Source organism: Castor canadensis, chromosome 14, assembly GCF_047511655.1.
Source record: "Castor canadensis chromosome 14, mCasCan1.hap1v2, whole genome shotgun sequence".
Taxonomy (NCBI): Eukaryota; Metazoa; Chordata; class Mammalia; order Rodentia; family Castoridae; genus Castor; species Castor canadensis.
Genome location: NC_133399.1, coordinates 4,929,321 through 4,949,409, shown reverse-complemented (window position 1 = coordinate 4,949,409; position 20,089 = coordinate 4,929,321). Strand labels below are relative to the sequence as shown.

Below are 20,089 nucleotides of genomic sequence, written 5' to 3'. Positions count from 1 at the left end.
ATCCTATTCTTTCACTCAGTTTCTGACCAAGAAAATCACCATCTTACATTTGTCTCATGATAGAAAAATTCTATGTGAACTGCTATCCACAGAAACAAGATTCTGGGCACTGATGGCTCATGCCTGTAATCCCAGCTACTCTAGCTACTCAGGAGGCTGAGATCAGAATGATCACAGTTTGAAGCCAGCCCAGGTAAATAGCTTGTGAGAGCCTATCTCTAAAATTACACACAACACAAAACATGGCTGGTGCAGTAGCTCAAGCCATAGAGCGTCAGCCTAGCAAGCTTGAGGCCCTGATTTCAAATCCCAGTACAGAAACAAAAATTCTAAAAGGAAACAAAAGCAAAGCAGCCCAGGGCAGCAACCCGTTCACCCAGAGTTCATACAGGAACCATCACACTGAAGTTAAATGCGCTGGGCAGAGTAGCATTGGCTCATGCAAGGAGTGAGTGAGGAAAACTTTAACAGCCAAAATGGAGTCCTGGCACCTCCATACAGCCTGCTTTACCCTTCTACCATTTTGAAAAAGCTCATTCCTCCATAGGCCAAATTTTGACCAGTCACCAAACCACTCCCTCAGAGTCTTTGAAGGTTATGACCTATGCTGTATTTCTCTGCCATCACTTCTGAAAGCAAATATGTGACATTGTTAACACCAAATTTCCACCACACTGCCCCCACTGCAGATGCCTGGCCAAAGCAGGTGTTTGCTCTGTAGGGTCACCACTCCCACTCCCCTTCCTAAAGTTATGTTAATGAGACACCTCATTAGCATAACTTCAAACATGGTCTGAAAGGGGCTTATGAAAAGCAACCAAAGGCAGTCTCATTCCCCAGGAAATTCCAAGGGTTTTAGGATCTCTGTGCCAGAAACTGATATAACCACTGATATTTTAAAATTACAGTACTCATCCACATCATCTCTGAAATGTACAAACTCTTTGTGATAGAACAATAATGCTGCCATTTTATAAATCAGTGGCCAGTTTATCCTCAGGTCTCACCTCTTGGAAAATGGAGCCATTCCCAGTAAACAGCCCCTCCCTTTAACAAGGTTTCCTGCGCTCTCAGACAAGCTCCACCCCCATCAGGGACCCTGGCGCATGCGCCGACCCCTTACCCTCCCTCTTCTATAAAAAGGCCCTGCCTGGGCTGAGCTCTCTCTTCCTGCGCTACCTCATACCTGCCATTAAACCCTGCTGTTGGACGTCAGTTCTCTCATGGGCTTTCTTTGTGAGTGGTGTTTTTTCCTAAAACTTTGCCCCATCAGGGAGAATATAAAGGTGTCTTTCTCAGCCCGGGCCTCTCAGACTTGTTTTCACTGGCACAAATTACCCAGTCTAATCCACTACCTGAAGGCAAAAGGGAAGTGGTGGAATGATTTATTCTGAGTGTTGTAATCCTAGTATACAGCTGTGATTAAAGAAACCTGATATGCAGGGCACTGGTGACTCATGCCTGTAATCCTAGCTACTCAGGAAGCAGAGATCAGGAGGCTCATGGTTCAGCTGTCAGAGCAGCTCAAGTGGTAGAATATCTCCCTAGAAAGCCTAAGGCCCTGAGTTCAAGTCCCGGTACAACCAAGAAAGAGAGGTAAAAAAGGTGTTTTGCTCAGCCAGGTGCCAGTGGATCATACCCCTAATCCTAGCTACTCAGGAGGCAGAGATCAGGAGGATCGCAGTTTGAAGCCAACCTGGGCAAATATTTTGTGAGACCCTGTCTCAAAAACCCTTCACAAATATGGGGCTGGTGGAGTGGCTCAAGGTGAAAGCCCTGAGTTCAAGCCCCAGTACTGCAAAAAAAAAAAAGTGTTTTTCCTCAAGGATGCTCAACGGTACCAGTGGTTGAGGCCTGTAATCTTTGTTACTTGGCAGACTAAGACTGGGAAGTTCCTATGTGGAAACTAGCCCAGGCAAATAGATTTCAAGTTCCCACCTCCAAAATAAGTCAGTGGCAGAATGCCTGCTTTTCAAATGTGAAGCCCTGAGTTCAAACCCAGTCCCACAATGCAATTCTATTGCTCAACTGCAGTGTTTATATTTTCCAGTTTCTTTTGTTACTGCTTTCTAGTTTTATTCCATTATGATATAAAATAGAAGAACTTATTTCAATTTTTAAAATTTGTTAAGCCTTTAATTATGGTGTCAGACATGATTTATTTGGGGGGAATGCTACATGGCTTAAGAATATGTAGACTGCAGAGCTGTTAGATAAGTGATGATTATCTGTTAAGTCCATTTCAACTAAGGTGCAGTTTAATGCTTTAGTTTCTTTCTAGGTATTTTTGTGTGGATGATGTATCTAGTGATGAAAATTGTCTATTCAAGTTACCTATGATAACCATAATTAGACAATCAGTCCCTTTATATTTAGAAGTTGTTGATATGATTACATTCACCAGCATTTTGTGTAAATTTACAATCATTATGACTGCTTGACTATAGCCCTTTGATTAATATGTAGTGACCAAATTATTTTACTTTTTCCATAAAACCCAATCTGTCAGATGTAAGTATAGGTATTGCTACTTCATTTCTGTCTTCAATAGCTTGGAGTATCATTTTCCATCCTTTTCTTAAGTCTGTGTATGTCTTTGTCAGTCAGGTTTCTTTCATAAAAAAAATACACAAAGAAACTTAGATCATGTTTTTCTAGAACAAAATGGGCTGAAGGAATAGTTCAAGTGGTTGGGGCTTGAACTCAGGGCTTTTACCTTGAGCCACTCCACCGGCCCCATATTTGTGAAGGGTTTTTTGAGATAGGGTCTCACAAAGTATTTGCCCAGGTTAGCTTCAAACTGCGATCCTCCTGATCTCTGCCTCCTGAGTAGCTAGGATTAGGGGTATGATCCACTGGCACCTGGCTGAGCAAAACACCTTTTTTTCCTCTCTTTCTTGGTTGTACCAGGACTTGAACTCAGGGCCTTAGGCTTGCTAGGGAGATATTCTACCACTTGAGCTTCTCTGACAGCTGAACCATGAGCCTCCTGATCTCTTCCTTTTAAACATGAAGTACTGAGTTCAAACATGCCCTACCAAAAGCAAAAAATAGGAGAACTGCATTGGGGTTCCCAAACCCTCAAGCTCTCCTGGGTGTTTGTAGAGATGGCAATTGTCAGTCCTGGAAAACTGGATTATATCTGATTAACTCTCACAGATTGGGCTACCTGTCATAGAATACTCCTACGGCAGGCCATGGGAAATCTGGGTTTGGATGGTCAGACTGGTGCTGTTTTTTTGGGTTTTTTTGTGGGCTCCAGGGTCTGCAGATTAGCAAGAATGTGCTCAAATGTCATAAGCCATTTTGTTGATGTGATCAGTCTTCAATGTAATTCCTTATCAACACCAAAGCTATGCTTGTCAGTCATCAGGTTTTCTAACTCCCTGCCTAGTCCTCTTCAGAGAACTCTGGCTCTAAGCCAGTGAGTTCCACCCTAACAGCCATGATCTATCTTCTTCACCATCCATTGAAAAAATGACTTGGCTCTTGTTTTGGGGGTATAACTGAGTTGATGCCTTTTTACATGGGTTCTCACATAAATCAATTTTTAGTGTAGGATTAAGATTTTTGCATGTATATTTTGTGGTAATGCTTTGCTCATTCTCTTCTATAGATAGTGTGTAGACATTTTCAAAGGTCTAAAGAACTCAGGGAGACATGAGGAAATGAGAAGAAATGATAAATTGTGCTAGTAGTCAAAATTACTAACTTCTTTAAAAAGATGTGGTATTTGGTGACAGGAAAGAATTACATGCTTCTTCCTCAATATATCATATTTTCAACTTAAGTTCCTTTCTTCCATATGCTACCCCTCATTCTTTCTGTTCTGACTTGATTAATAAATGTGTACACTTGACCACACAAGGTATCTTTCCTAGATCTAAAATTGAGTTACTGTTTATTAATCCCCAGATTATAGTTACACCAAACATCTCCTGATAGACCAATAATAAAAGCATGCTAATGGATGGCACTTATATAAAGCTGATTGAGAATAGAAAACTTAATAGTGTGCTCCTGAGTTACCTGTAAGTGCTAAGGACATGTGTTGACAGTTTAGGACATTATAAGGAGAGACATACTTCTTTTTTGTGATGGGCTTTTTTAAGATAGGATCTCACCAACTATTTTCTCAGACTTGCATTGAACCATGATCCTTACTGGTCTCTGCCTCCTGGGAAGTTAAGATTACAGGCATGAGCCTCCAGTGCCCAGTGGAGATATATTACTTTCAAGTGTGATTTTGTTAAGGCCATATCCTCAATTTGCATGACTATAAGTGGGGTGGAAGAAGAGGAAAAGGGGAGAATGTGTCAAATGAGATACAGCAATTATGAAATCATACAACAATCCATGGTGTGAATAAAATGTAACTCATAAATGAATAGAAAATGAGTGAACTTCATTTGTCAATCAATGAAACACAGATGAGTTGTACTTTCCATTTCTTCCAAAATGTGTAGAAGTCTGAGCGTAGGGAAGTAATACTTGTGGAAAAGAAAATGGATTTTGGGGATTTATGGATTGTTCCAAATATAATGCTTCCAATTACGCTCCCCAAAAGATATTAAAAAGAATGTGTGGCTCAAGCCTGTGATCCTGGCTACTTAGGAGGCAGAGATCAGAAGGACCACAGTTCCAAACCAGCCTTGGGCAAATAATTTGTGAGACCCTATGTTGAAAAAAACCAATCACAAAAAAAGAGCTGGTAGAGTAGCTTAAATGATAAGAGCACCTGTCTAGCAAGCATGAGGCTTTAAGTTCAAATTCCAGTGTGGCTAAAAAATGAAAAATAAAAATAAATAGAATGTCAAACAGCTAGGTGCCATGACCACACCCATAATCCTAGCCGCTTGGGAGGAATACATCAAGGAAGATCATGGCTGGAAGCAAACCTGGTAAATAGTTCATGGCAGTCTCTCAAAATGGGCTGGCAGAGTGGCTCAAGTTATAGAGAACCTGCCTAGCAAGCTCAAGGCCCTTAGTTCAAACCCCAGTACCACAAAAACAAAACAATAACAAAAGTCAAAGAAGAGCTGCCGGCATGGCAGAAGCAGTACATCACTTGTGTTTGCTGAGTTCAAAGTTAAGCACCACAAAAACAAAAACAAAATTTTTAAAAAAGTAAAAAAAACCCTGAGAAACAGTGGGTCATGGATGAAACCCTAGCTATTGGGAGGCTGAGATCAGGAGGATTACAGTACAAGGCCAGCCAGGCAAACAGTTCATGAGATCGCATCTCCAAAAATACCCAGAGCAAAAAGACAAGAGGTTGGTTCAAGTGGGAGAGCACCTGCTTTGCAAGTGCAAAGACCTGAGCTCAAGTCCAAGTCACACTTTTCCACTCGTTAGTATTTTCTTCAAAGTGATGGTCACCTCAATTTTTACTTGAAAAAGCAACAACTTCCAGGCCTCATTTGGTGTTTCAAGGGGGAAATCTCAGGCTGGCAGCTGTAATCCTAGGGGCAGAGATCAGGAGGATCATGGTTTGAAGCCAGCCCTGGGAAAATAGTTTATGAAATACTATCTCAAAAAAACCCAATACAAAACAAAGCTCAAACAGAGTGGCTCAAGTGGTAGAGTGTCTGCCTAAAGTAAGTGTGAGACCAGGGAATGAGGCTATATGCTATGTATCACTCAATCTATAGAGGAAGATCACATATGACACGCAAGAAAACATTAACCATGGCAGAAATAATGCACTAAGACAATACTTTATAGAAAATCATGATGGTTAATTCCATGAGGCAGGACTCTGCTGTGCCTGCCACCATCCACATACACTCATGAGAAGCAGTGGGCTTAGAGCACAGGATGTATTGTATAGGAAATCATTGGTGGAATTCATCATTATATGTATGGATGAGATACTGAGAGAAATGATCAATGACATCTTTACTCATTCATACAACTTTCCAAAGAGTTCAAAAACACACAGCCCAGCTCTACTACTGTGTCACCTTGACAGTATTTATTTTAATTGCAACTTTTATGGGTATTTGGTTCCTTGCTTTTGCCAGTGCTGGGATTCAATCCTTCAGCTTTATTGTGCATGTGATCTAGAACAGAGTTGAGTCACAAACCTTATTTTTATCATGTGAATATACATTTTAGTGTTTGCTCAACACCTCACTTTTTTCATAAACGTGTAAGCACCAGCATTGAAAAAAGTCAGTGCTGGAGCAGCAATATGCATTATCTTTCTGATGATATTGGGTAATGGCAGTAACCTGCTGTGTATTAGTCCTTGAGTTCACAGGCATAAAGACTGTCAATATATTCCATAGGGCACAAGAAGAAACTAAATCACTTCACACATGATGTTCAAACAGACATCCTGTTAGATGATTTTGCCCAAATTTAGGGTAATTTAAGTGATGGGGATATTTTCATACCAATATACTAAAGTTTAAGGCTTACAAGATGAGATGTAGTAAATACATATCTCGCTTATGTTTATGCATTACCATTGATTGGTTTGCCATGAGAAACTGAGTATCTGTATTTATGGAGAACATTGTCTAATACATTGTAAGAAACACTTGAGTGTTTAAATAGTATGTATGAAAGGAAATAGTAAGTCCGGAAGACTGGAGTGGACTCACACTCGCAGGAAAGCCTAACTCTCATGAAGAGACATGTCACAGGCCTCCAAAAGCAGGTAATGTTCCTCAGTGACTTGGATGGATCAAAGCAAAGACAAAAACACTTAGTGAATTATCCTTAATATTGCCAAAACAAAACATATTCTGAATGACATACATCACTAATGTGACTTGTTTTACTTCTCCACAATCAGGTTCTCTGCACTCTTATTCCAGTATTCCATTTATGACCTTTTGTGATGTCACAGATAAAATTGTAGTCATGGAACCAGTGCAACCAATAGTTGGGAAACCTCACTGTATTGAATTTCCATCTCTCCAATTAAAAGACATACCAACCCTCTAAGAAATTCTATGGAAAATACTCTTGATGAACTAAATCACATTTTATGATTTTGTGATAAATTTTATACTACAATTTTTACATATTTGAAATATAGTATAGTGTTGGTGATTTGTGCTGAGAACATTCACACTAGCATGAAGAGTATTGCAGCACAAAACCAAATAAAAATTAATGCCATGAGGATAGAAACAGTTGGGTACCAGAGGCTCATGCCTGTAATCCTAGCTACTCAGGAGGCAGAGATCAGGAGAATTGAAGTTCAAAGCCAGCCCAGGCAAATAGTTCACCAGACCCTATCTTGAAAAACACCCCTCACAAAAAGGGGCTGGTGGAGTGGCTCAAGATGAAGGCCCCGAGTTAAAAAAAAAAGCATAAAAATAAGTTTTACATGAGGAAAAAGTACCTATATTTGGATGTACATGATAATACACAGTTCAAAAGAAAGGGAAAAAGTAGCAAACAAAAACAAGATCTAATTTATTGATTATGCATTAATCTGTAAATATAAAAGTTCAAATTTATTACCATACAAGTTGTTTGAAAACAGTGTAGACTGTGAAAAACATCTATGCAATGTTGCTAAAGAACACGTATATTGTCCAGATGCAGGTGGCTCACACATGTTATCATAGCTACTTGAGAGGCTGAGATCAGGAGAACTGCCATTCAAGACCACCTCAACAAATAGTTTGTGACACAGAATCTGAAAAATACCCAACTGCAAAAAAGGGATGGCAGAATGGCTCAAGGGTTAGAATGCCTGCACAGCAAACATGAGACCCTAAGTTCAAAACCCAGTACTGTCAAAAAAAAAAGAGAACATATATATCAAAAGGTAAATTAATATAATATCCACGTTTTAAAAAAGTCATGTATTCTGGCATAAAGACAGTATAAATGAATAAATGTTAAGAGAAAGCAACATGAGAACATTAGAAAAATTCCAACAACTAACCAACATTTATTTTTCAATGGCACATTAATGTAAATTACTCAAATGCTCCATAAAATTTAAGCCAACAGGAAATTACAACACATTTGAATTCACTCATCAATACAACACAGCTCTAAATCAAAATATAAATACCTTATCAACTGACTTAAGATAGTACCTATGAAACTCAAACACAATTGCTTTAACACAACTTACACAAAAACACTTAGCTTTTTTTTAAATTGAAATAGGGTGTTGCTAATGTCCAATTTGTGGGTGTAAGCAATCCAAATCCTGCAGCTTCCCATGTGGCTGGGTTTACAGGCAGGCACCAGGATAAAAAGCATAAAGCTTATTTTCAGAGTAAACATTAGAAACACACAGTCCACAGCTATGTAAGAATGAAACACAATGCAGGCTCCAGTGGCACACACCTATAATCCTAGCTACTTGAGAGGCTGAGAACAGTACTGTGGTTAGAAGCCAGCTTAGGCAAATACTTCACAAAACCCTATCACCAAAATAACCAGGGAAAAATGGACTATAGGCATGGCTCCAGTGGTATAGTGCCTGTTTTGCAAGCATGAAGACCTGAGTCATATTTTCTCTATATATCATCTTCTAACATATCTGTGGAGGAAACCAAGCTTTATACAGATGACACTGCATGCTTTCACTAATGAAAGTTCTATACACTGTGCACTTTCATGAGTGCCAGACTGTAGTTATTTCATGTTGTGAAAAGGAAGTAGGATGAATGAAGGCTTCCTAATTGATTCCATACACAGAGTTTCTGTTCTATGTGATATCTTTCTTGTATCTGCTGGTAAAGGGGATGAGTGAATACTTCCCCAACTTACAAATAAGAGGTTTGTGACAGTGTAAATTATTATACTTGTTTGCAGGTTAACAGAATGAATACAAGCAGCTTCACTATGCTTATATCTGTAGTTTATCTTTCTAGTGTGAGAATTTTCATTGTTTGAGGATTCAGAAATGAGTGAAGACATTCTCACCTTGCTTTCATATGTACAGTTACTCTCCAATGTGAGTCTGTTCATGTATGTTAAGGTCAGTGGAAGTTAAAAAGGCTTTCCCACATTGCTTGCACCTACAGGGTTTCTCTCTAATGTGAGTTTCTTTTATGATTCTTAAGTTGAGTGGAAGTTACAAGTTTTCCCACATTGCTTACATCCACAGGGTTTCTCTCCAGTATGAATTCTTTCATGTTTTTCAAGAAGACAGGGATGTAAGAATGCCTTTCTACATTTCCCACATCTATAGTATTTGTTCCCAGTGTGAGTTCTTTCATGTGTTTGGAGATTATTAGAACAAATGAAAGCTTTTCTATATTGCTTACATCCATAGGTTTTCTCTCCAGTGTGAATTCATTCATGTTTCTTAAGGTTACTGGAAGTTAAAAAGGCTTTCCCACATAGCTCACATCCATAGGGTTTCTCTCCAGTATGAGATCTTTCATGACTATGAAGTTTATTAGAACTAATGAAGGCTTTGCTACATTGCTTACATCTATAGGGTTTCTCTCCAGTGTGAGTTCTTTCATGTATTTTAAGGAAGCTGGGATATGTGAATACTCTACCACATTTCCCACATCCACAAGGTTTGTACCCAGTATGAGTTCTTTCATGAGTACAAAGTTTACTAGAACTAATGAAGGTTTTTCTACACTGCTTACATTCATAAGGAATCTCTCCAGTGTGACTTTGTTCATGTTTCTTAAAGTCACTGGAAGATGAAAAGGCTTTCCCACATAGTTTACATCCATAGGGTTTCTCTCCAGTGTGAGTTCTTTCATGTGCTACAAGGAGACAGGGATGTGCAAATGCTTTCCCACATTTCTCACATCTACAAGGTTTACTTCCATTGTGATTTCTTTCATGCCTCTCATGCCTTACAAGGTGAGAGGCTTGAGTAAAGGCTTTTCCACATTGCTTACACCCATAGGGCTTCTCTCCAGTGTGAGCTCCGTTATGTACTTGAAGGTTACTAGAACTAAAGAAGATTTTTACGTGCTGCTTAAATCCATAGGGTTTCTCTCCAGTGTGAGTTCTTTCATGAGTATGAAGGGTATCGAATTGAGTGAAGGCTTTTCCACACTGCTTACATTCATGGGCTTTCAATCCATTGTGTATCATTTCTTGGGTTAGAAGAGATTTGGGGTCAGTGAAAGTTTTCTCACAAACATTACATACAAAACATTTACACTGTGTAAGTCTCAGAAAAGTTTCCTTGTTTACTATTCTCTGGAGTCTTTGAAAAGATTCTACATTTTGAATACCTTGTTCATATTCACAAAGTTTCTCTAACAAGTCAAGTCTGCAAAGAATGAGATTAACACGGTTATTCTATTAACGATTTATTAAGAGAATGGTCTAATAAGAGTTTAAGAACACAAATGTACTAAATGTTCTCCAGCAGGGCTTGAAGACAGCTATTATCATAACAGCATATAACATATATGTAGTACTTGCATAATACTATTTCCATGTTAGGTGTTTAACAAACACTGAATGCGTTTTACCACATTTAAATGCAGCCATAATGTGTATTGAGATGACCTGAACCAAAAGCATGTTGCATTTTCAAATACATGACATAATATAAAAAGGCAGGCTGAAATGTGTGCCCTCTATGCCAGAAACTCCTTTCCATTTCATATACACGTGATACCCACAGCATGAAAGAATTTGATAGTAGCAAAGATTACAGGTGACTAAGATAGAAAGGAGAAAAAATAGAGAGATGGAACAATTTGGGTTATAATACATATATACATGGAAATGTCACAATGAAGCTCCCTGTATAGCTATCTTAAAACAAATGAAAATGTCTTTTTTAAAAATGGAGAACAGGAAGGTAAAATAGGCTCTGTCTGGGGGCTGGTACCAATGGGAGGAGGGAAGATATAAGGAAAAGGTGTAGGAGGGTGAATATGGTGGAAATAGTGTGTACTCAAGTATGAAAATGGAAAAATGAGACCTTGGACCTATTCCAGGAATGGGGAGGGAGGTTAAAGGAGAATAATAGAGGGAACGAATTCAACTATGATATATTTAAGAACTTTTTAAAATGTCACAAGGTACCTCCAGTACAACAGTAATATGATAATTATAAAAAAAGAAAAAAATTCTCATGCCACAACTTTTGATGTACACTACTCCTTCTGTGAGTACCAATTACCTCATATTTCTTCTTGGATTTCTGCAGTCCTCTCCAGTATTTTCATTTTCCTCTTTTGTTCCTAAGATATAGACAAGAGGTATCATTATTATTTAATCAATAGGTGAGAAATAGCTTTGAAATTTCAGCAATTTTCCTGGTACAATATGATCATGATTATAATTTACTAAAATAATCCCTTTTTATGTTCCAAGTGAGGCAACAAAACTGATGAGCAAAAACTGTAGCTCACAATTTGAATAAAGTAATAATGCCACATTTACCTACAGGACAGATTCCTACAGGTTTCTGGCATCACTTCTCTGTAGAGTGTCTTTTGGGAAGGATCCAACAAGCCCCACTCTTCCAGGGTGAATTTTATTGCAATATCCTCAATGTTGAGGGCTGGCAGAGTGGCTCACGTGGTAAGAGCACCTGCCTTGCAAGCTTGAAGCCCTAAGTCCAAACCTCAGTGCTGCCAAAAAATAAAATAAAATAAACAATGTTGAATAAACAATGCTGAAACTACAGTATTAAGGATATTATACTGTAACAAAGAGATTAACAAATGAACAACAAAAATGCTGAGCACCAGGGGCTCATGCCTATAATCCTAGCTACTCAGGAGGCAGAGATCAGAAGGGTCAAGTTTGAAGTCAGCTCAGGCAAATAGTTTATGAGACCCTATGTCGAAAAAACCCAGCACAAAAAAGGGAGTGGTTCAAGATGTTGGCCATGAGCTCAAACCCCAACACACAAAGAAAAAAAAAAGACACACAAAACGAACGTGGAGTGATAATATATGAACACTAAGAGTTGCAAAACACAAACAATAAAGAAAAACACCTGCAATACAAGGCATACAAAAGCATGAATGTACAGAATACACTAACAAATGAAAACACGATTGAAAAATGTATCTATATTCAAGGTAAAACCCTACATACAAATCAAGATCCATGTTCCTGATTCAGAAATTAGCTAAGTAATATATGTTAAATATCCAAATATACAAGTAAAGCACAATACTTGAATGCAGTGGAAGTTGATAGGCACTCTGCTGACATTTTGTAATTAGAATTATGAAGCAATGTACAGTCCAGTAATTTTTTAAAATCTGTAGAAGGTAATATGGATGTCAACCTTGAACTACTTTTCACAGCCCTGAAAAGTCACTTTTAAAATTTTTTTGGTGGGCCAGGGGTGTGAACTTGGGGCTTCATGCTTGCAAAAAGGCACTATACCACTTGAGCCACACCTCCAGTCCCTGAAAAGTCATCTTGAATAGACCCCAATGCCATGACCACACAAATGTGAAAATAGGTGAGTTCAATGTCACACATGAGGGCTTTCAGAGTGGTTCAAGAGGTAAGAGCTTCTGCCTAGCAAGTGTTCAAACTCCAGTGCCACCAAAAGAAAAGCCTCTTCAATGCCACACATGAGCATTTGTGAACTATATTAAAAAAAAGCACCAAGAGGACTTTTATATGGAATAGCTATAATACTTTTTGCAAATTCCAACAGGTCAAAAATAAAAGAACACTATTTAGTGGATAAGATGGAAAATGTACAGAAATTCACCTATGGGACAGGAAAGGGATGAGTCAGGCAGGAGAACACATCATGTCCATAACACATAATAAATAAGGTCCAGTTAGGAATCCTGAAGATTCCCAGAGTGTGATAAGTCATAATAATACTGCTGAATATTATTTATGTTTTTTAGGGACAAACTCCTTGTTTCATTTCCTTTGTATTGTATTCTCATCTCCCTTTCATTCATTTCACCTCTGATTTTTATTATTTAGTGATACTAGGGTTTGAACTCAGGACTTCATTCTTGCTTTGCAGATGCTCCCCCACTCGAGCTAAGCCTTCAGTCCTTTTTACTCGGGTTCTTTTGGTGACAGACTATCACTTTTTTTCCAGTCCATCCTTCACAACAATCCTCTTACAGGAGCTAGAATGACAGGCTTGTTTTTCCATGCACACTATTTTTTTTTAGTAAAATGGGGTTTTGTGAATGCTTTTATCTGGGTTGGATGGGAAATGCAGTCCACCTGATCTCAGCATCCCAGGTATCTATGAATATAGGTAGGAACCAACAGTGCTCAGCCACCTCAGACCTATGTCTTTTCTTCTACTCATTTTTGATTTGTATGTTCTACTTTTAAAGTTACTTATTTGAGGTCTTTCATATTTTTTTTAATGAAGGCACTCCTACCTAGCAACTTCTCTCTCATGTCCACCTCGGCTGTTTCCCATAGGGTCTGAAAAATGTGTTTTCATTTTCATTTCACTCTGAGTATTTTTTAAATTTCCTTGGATTTCTTCAATGGCCCAATGATCATTCAAATTGTATGGCTGAATCTGCATATTTTTTCATGAACTTTCTTTTGCTAGAGATTTCTAGTTTTGTTACATTAAAATCTGATAAGTTTCAAGATCTTACATTAGTGGAAAAAGCAAGCAAATTAATTGCATCTTGTTGTAGTAACCTGTGCCAAAGACACAGGTGGAAAATGGCAGACCACATTTATTTTTTTTTCATTTTTCTTTTATTATTCATATGTGCATACAAGGCTTGGTTCATTTCTCCCCCCTGCCCCCACCCCCTCCCTTACCACCCACTCCATCCCCTCCCTCTCCCCCCCTCAATACCCAGCAGAAATATTTTGCCCTTATTTCTAATTTTGTTGTAGAGAGAGTATAAGCAATAATAGGAAGGAACAAGGGTTTTTGCTGGTTGAGATAAGGATAGCTATACAGGGCATTGACTCACATTGATTTCCTGTGTGTGGGTGTTACCTTCTAGGTTAATTCTTTTTGATCTAACCTTTTCTCTAGTACCTGTTCCCCTTTTCCTATTGGCCTCAGTTGCTTTTAAGGTATCTGCTTTAGTTTCTCTGCATTAAGGGCAACAAATGCTAGCTAGTTTTTTAGGTGTCTTGCCTATCCTCATCCCTCCCTTGTGTGCTCTCGCTTTTATCATGTGCTCAAAGTCCAATCCCATTGTTGTGTTTGCCCTTGATCTAATGTCCACATATGAGGGAGAACATACGATTTTTGGTCTTTTGGGCCAGGCTAACCTCACTCAGAATGATGTTCTCCAATTCCATCCATTTACCAGCAAATGATAACATTTCGTTCTTCTTCATGGCTGCATAAAATTCCATTGTGTATAGATACCACATTTTCTTAATCCATTCGTCAGTGCTGGGGCATCTTGGCTGTTTCCATAACTTGGCTATTGTGAATAGTGCCGCAATAAACATGGATGTGCAGGTGCCTCTGGAGTAACAGTCTTTTGGGTATATCCCCAAGAGTGGTATTGCTGGATCAAATGGTAGATCGATGTCCAGCTTTTTAAGTAGCCTCCAAATTTTTTTCCAGAGTGGTTGTACTAGTCTACATTCCCACCAACAGTGTAAGAGGGTTCCTTTTTCCCCACATCCTCACCAACACCTGTTGTTGGTGGTGTTGCTGATGATGGCTATTCTAATAGGGGTGAGGTGGAATCTTAGCGTGGTTTTAATTTGCATTTCCTTTATTGCTAGAGATGGTGAGCATTTTTTCATGTGTTTTCTGGCCATTTGAATTTCTTCTTTGGAGAACGTTCTGTTTAGTTCACATGCCCATTTCTTTATTGGTTCATTAGTTTTGGGAGAATTTAGTTTTTTAAGTTCCCTGTATATTCTGGTTATCAGTCCTTTGTCTGATGTATAATTGGCAAATATTTTCTCCCACTCTGTGGGTGTTCTCTTCAGTTTAGAGACCATTTCTTTTGATGAACAGAAGCTTTTTAGTTTTATGAGGTCCCATTTATCTATGCTATCTCTTAGTTGCTGTGCTGCTGGGGTTTCGTTGAGAAAGTTCTTACCTATACCTACTAAATCCAGAGTATTTCCTACTCTTTCTTGTACGAACTTAAGAGTTTGGGGTCTGATATTAAGATCCTTGATCCATTTTGAGTTAATCTTGGTATAGGGTGATATACATGGATCTAGTTTCAGTTTTTTGCAGACTGCTAACCAGTTTTCCCAGCAGTTTTTGTTGAAGAGGCTGCTATTTCTCCATCGTATATTTTTAGCTCCTTTGTCAAAGATAAGTTGCTTATAGTTGTGTGGCTTCATATCTGTATCCTCTATTCTGTTCCACTTGTCTTCATGTCTGTTTTTGTGCCAGTACCATGCTGTTTTTGTTGTTATTGCTTTGTAATATAGTTTGAAGTCAGGTATTGTGATACCTCCTGCATAGTTCTTTTGACTGAGTATTGCCTTGGCTATTCGTGGCCTCTTGTGTTTTCATATAAATTTAACAGTAGATTTTTCAATCTCTTTAATGAATGTCATTGGAATTTTGATGGGAATTGCATTAAACATGTAGATTATTTTGGGGAATATCGACATTTTTACTATGTTGATTCTACCAATCCGTGAACATGGGAGATCTCTCCACTTTCTATAGTCTTCCTCAATCTCTTTCTTCAGAAGTGTATAGTTTTCCTTGTAGAGGTCTTTCACATCTTTTGTTAGGTTTACACCTAGGTATTTGATTTTGTTTGAGGCTATTGTAAATGGAATTGTTTTCATACATTCTTTTTCCGTTTGCTCATTGTTAGTGTATAGAAATGCTAATGATTTTTCTATGTTGATTTTATATCCTGCTACCTTGCTATAGCTATTGATGATGTCTAGAAGCTTCTGAGTAGAGTTTTTTGGGTCTTTAAGGTATAGGATCATGTCGGGCAGATCACATTTATGCTATCTATAGGAACACGGGAAAGTGCTGCTTTCTATGTTTTGGAAAATAAACAAGAAAAGCATAGTCCTATTTATGTGTGAATCTATGAGCTGGTTTTATTTATTATCTCATTGTGCGTTGTAAGTGCCTTTTTATATCATATGAAATGTGTTCTTCTAGACATTTTCAAGAGTTTACAAAGTCCAAATGGAATTGTGTTTTGAAAACTTCATTGAAAAGACTAAAGAAATGTCACAGCAATTTTTTATTCCTTTTTATGCTATAAATACATTTTTATTTTTTAATCATGCTTTATTTCTTAAAATTTGTTAAACCTTGCTTTATGCCCAAAAGTATGAGGTTTTGGAGAATGTCCCAAGGGCTGCTAAGAATATAAGTTCTATAGCTTTTGGATGCAATATTTTGGATGTTAGTTAAATCCACTTAATCTAGGGTGCAGTTCAACTCCTTGGTTTCTTTCTTGATTTTTTTCTTTCTTTTTTAGTGTAGGCAGTCTACCCAGTGATGATAGTGGAGTATTCAATTCCATGAAATGATTTTGTCTAGATATCCTTTTTTACACACTAGTGTGTTTTATATGAAACTATGTTCTGTAACTCTTGGTACATGTAAATTTACAGTCATTCTGTCTTACTAAGATTGTTCCTTTCCTTAATCTGTAGTAACCTACTTTATTTCTTCAATTTTCCTTGAAATCTGTTGTGTCAGACAGGAGAATAAATACTTCTACATGATTAATGTCTGCATTCACTTGGAATATTGTTTTCTATCCTTTCACTTTCAGTGTGTCAATATCTCTGCTAGTGAGGTGATTTTCTTCCAAAACAAATCAAAACACAGTGGATTAGCCAGATGCTGTAGTTAATGCTGATAAGCATAGCTACTTGGGAGACTGAATTCCAGAGGATTGCAATTTGAGGCTGGCAGGGACAACTAGTTTTCAAGACCACAACTCCAGAAATAACAAGAGCAACACAATGGACTGGAGGTGTGACTTAAGAAGTAGAGTGCTGCTTTGCAAACATGAAGCCCTGAGTACAAAACACCAATCTCACAAAAAATATGGATCTTTAAAAAAATCTAACCAGCCAATTTGTGATTTCTGATTTGAGTACATATCATCTACATTAGGATTTTTATTGAAATATGTGGCAATTTCATTTCAGGTGACTTCAAACCCTGTGTTATTTTCTTTCTCCCTTATTCATTTTACTGGTCATTTGGTTAGCTTAGTTAATAATGTTTGATTCATTTCTAATGCATGTTTGTTTAATCTTGTTATGGAGGGGGCAGCACCGGGGTTTGAACTCAGGTGCCCATTATTGTTGGGCAGCACTCTTACTTCTTGAGCCAATCCTCCAGCCCTGTTTTTTGCGATGGGTTTTTTCAAGTTAGGGTCTCCAGAAGTATTTGCAAGGGCTGGCTGTGAATTGTGATCCTCCTGATCTCTGCCTCCTGAGTAGCTAGGATTAAAGGCATGAGTCACTGATGCCCACTTGTTTAATCATTCTTGTAAAGAAGATAATTTCTTCTTCAGCTCTTGTGATTCTGTATATCTTTCTCCCTAATCTCTTTGTAGGATCATTTAAATATCTACATAAGTGATGGCTGACTGGTCATTAATTGCTTTATTTCATGCTTCTCTTGGAAGGTCTTCCTTCTCCTTTGATTTTAAAAGTAATTTTTTAGTGTATAGCAATCTTGTTTGGCAGCTGTTTTCCCTTAGGTCTTGACACACCTCATTTTAAGATCTCAAGGTATATAGGGTTTCTATTGAAATGTCTTAACATTATTCTTATGGGTTTGCCTTTGAAACTTACATGGCACTTCTCTCTTGCAGCATTCAGTATTCGTTGTTCAGTCCTCTTGGCTAAGGACTGAATAATACATACAGACCCTTCTCTCTTCATGGCTATTAGGAAATCTGGATACATCCTGTTTCTAGATATATAGATCTTTCCATGTATTTGGATATTTACTGGGATTATTTCTGTGAATAGTTTCCTATGTGTTACGTTTGTGGTTCTACATCACTTCCGTTCAAACATTCACAAATCCGGTCTCCTAACCAAGTTCCAAATGTCCTAAACATTGTGGTCATCTTTGTGCCAGAAACTGACACAATGACCAAATTGCAAAATTTATAGTATATACCTACATCTACTTTAAACGCACAAAACCTTTTTCCAGCAGGAGGACCCGCAAGTGTCTTTCTGTCAGATTCTGCCTCTCAAAAAAATTACTTTTAAAATCAAAGGAGAAGGAAGACCTTCCAAGAGAAGCATGAAATAAAGCAATTAATGACCAGTACAAATTATATACTGTCTCACCATTCACCTGAAGGCAAAATGAAGGGGTGAAATATCTTTCCAAAGTTCAGAAATTCTCATAAATAACTGTGATTAAAGAACACTGATCTCCCCCATTCTTTTTTTTTTCTTTTATTCATATGTACATAAAATGTTTGGGTCATTTCTCCCCCCTTCCTCCCACCCCCCCCCTTAATCACCCCATCCCCTCTCTCTCTCCCCCTACCCCCTCACTTCCAGGCAGAAACTATTTTGCTTTTATGTCTAATTTTGTTGGAGAGAGAGTATAAGCAATAATAGAAAGGACCAAGTGTTTTTGCTAGTTGAGATAAGGATAGCTATACAGGGAGTTGACTCACATTGCTTTCCTGTACGTGTGTTATCTTCTAAATTAATTCTTGAACTAACCTTTTCTCTAGTTCCTGGTCCCTTTCTCCTATTGACTTCAGTTGCTTTAAAGTATCTGCTTTAGTTTCCCTGTGTTGAGGCTATCTAGTTTTTTGGGTGTCTTACCTATCCTCATACCTCCCTTGTGTGCTTTCGCTTTATCATGTGATCAAAGTCCAATCCCCTTGTTATGTTTGCCCTTGATCTAATGTCCACATATGAGGGAGAACATACAATTTTTGGTCTTTTGGGCCAGGCTAACCTCACTCAGAATAATGTTCTCCAGTTCCATCCATTTACCTTCAAATGATAACATTTCATTCTTCTTCATGGCTGCATAAAATTCCATTGTGTATAGATACCACATTTTCTTAATCCATTCGTCAGTAGTGGGGCATCTTGGCTGTTTCCATAACTTGGCTATTGTGAATAGTGCTGCAATAAACATGGGTGTGCAGGTGCCTCTGGAGTAACCTGAGTCGCATTCTCTTGGGTATATCCCCAAAAGGGGTATTGCTGGATCATATGGTAGATCAATGTTGAGATTTTTAAGTAGCCTCCAGATTTTTTTCAGAGTAGTTGTATTAGTTTACATTCCCACCAGCAGTGTAAGAGGGTTCCTTTTTCCCTGCATCCTCGCCAACATCTGTTGTTGGTGGTGTTGCTAATGATGACTGTTTAATGGGGGTGAGGTGGAATCTTAGTGTGGTTTTAATTTGCATTTCCTTTATTGCTAGAGATGGTGAGCATTTTTTCATGTGTTTTTTGACCATTTGAATTTCTTCTTTTGAGAAAGTTCTGTTTTGTTCACTTGCCTATTTCTTTATTGGTTCATTAATTTTTGGAGAATTTAGTTTTTTAAGTACCGTATGTATTCTGGTTATCAGTCCTTTGTCTGATGTGTAGCTGGCAAATATTTTCTCCCACTCTGTGGGTGGACTCTTCAGTTTAGAGACCATTTCTTTTGTTGAGCAGAAGCTTTTTAGTTTTACGAAGTCCCATTTATCTATGCTATCTCTTAGTTGCTGAGGTGCTGGGTCCCATTGAGAAAGTTCTTGCCTATACCTATTAGTTCCAAAATATTTCCTACTCTTTCTTGTACGAACTTTAGAGTTTGGGGTCTGATATTAAGATCCTTGATCCATTTTGAGTTAATATTGGTATACGGTGATAAACATGGATCTAGTTTCAGTTTTTTGCAGACTGCTAGCCAGTTTTCCCAGCAGTTTTTGTTGAAGAGGCTGCTATTTCTCCATCGTATATTTTTAGCCCCTTTGTCAAAGACAAGTTGGTTCTAGTTGTGTGGCTTCATATCTGGGTTCTCTATTGTGTTCCACTGGTATTCATGTCTGTTTTTGTGCCAGTACCATGCTGTTTTTATTGCTGTTGCTTTGTAATATAGTTGGAAGTCAGGTATTGTGATACCTCCACCATTGTTCTTTTGACTGAGTATTGCCTTGGCTATTCGTGGCCTCTTGTGTTTCCATATAAATTTAATGGTAGATTTTTCAATCTCTGTAATGAATGTCATTGGAATTTTGATGGGAATTGCATTAAACAT

At 38.1% G+C, this 20,089-nt stretch overlaps 1 protein-coding gene across 1 annotated transcript; it reads right to left on the bottom strand.

Moving 5' to 3' along the window:
• Window positions 1-9,276: 9,276 nt before the first annotated feature.
• LOC141416522 (uncharacterized) lies at window positions 9,277-10,044 on the bottom strand. The gene has a single exon (XM_074053475.1). The coding sequence runs from the start codon at window positions 10,042-10,044 to the stop codon at window positions 9,277-9,279; it is 768 nt and encodes a 255-aa protein (XP_073909576.1).
• Between the last annotated feature and the right edge of the window lie 10,045 nt (window positions 10,045-20,089).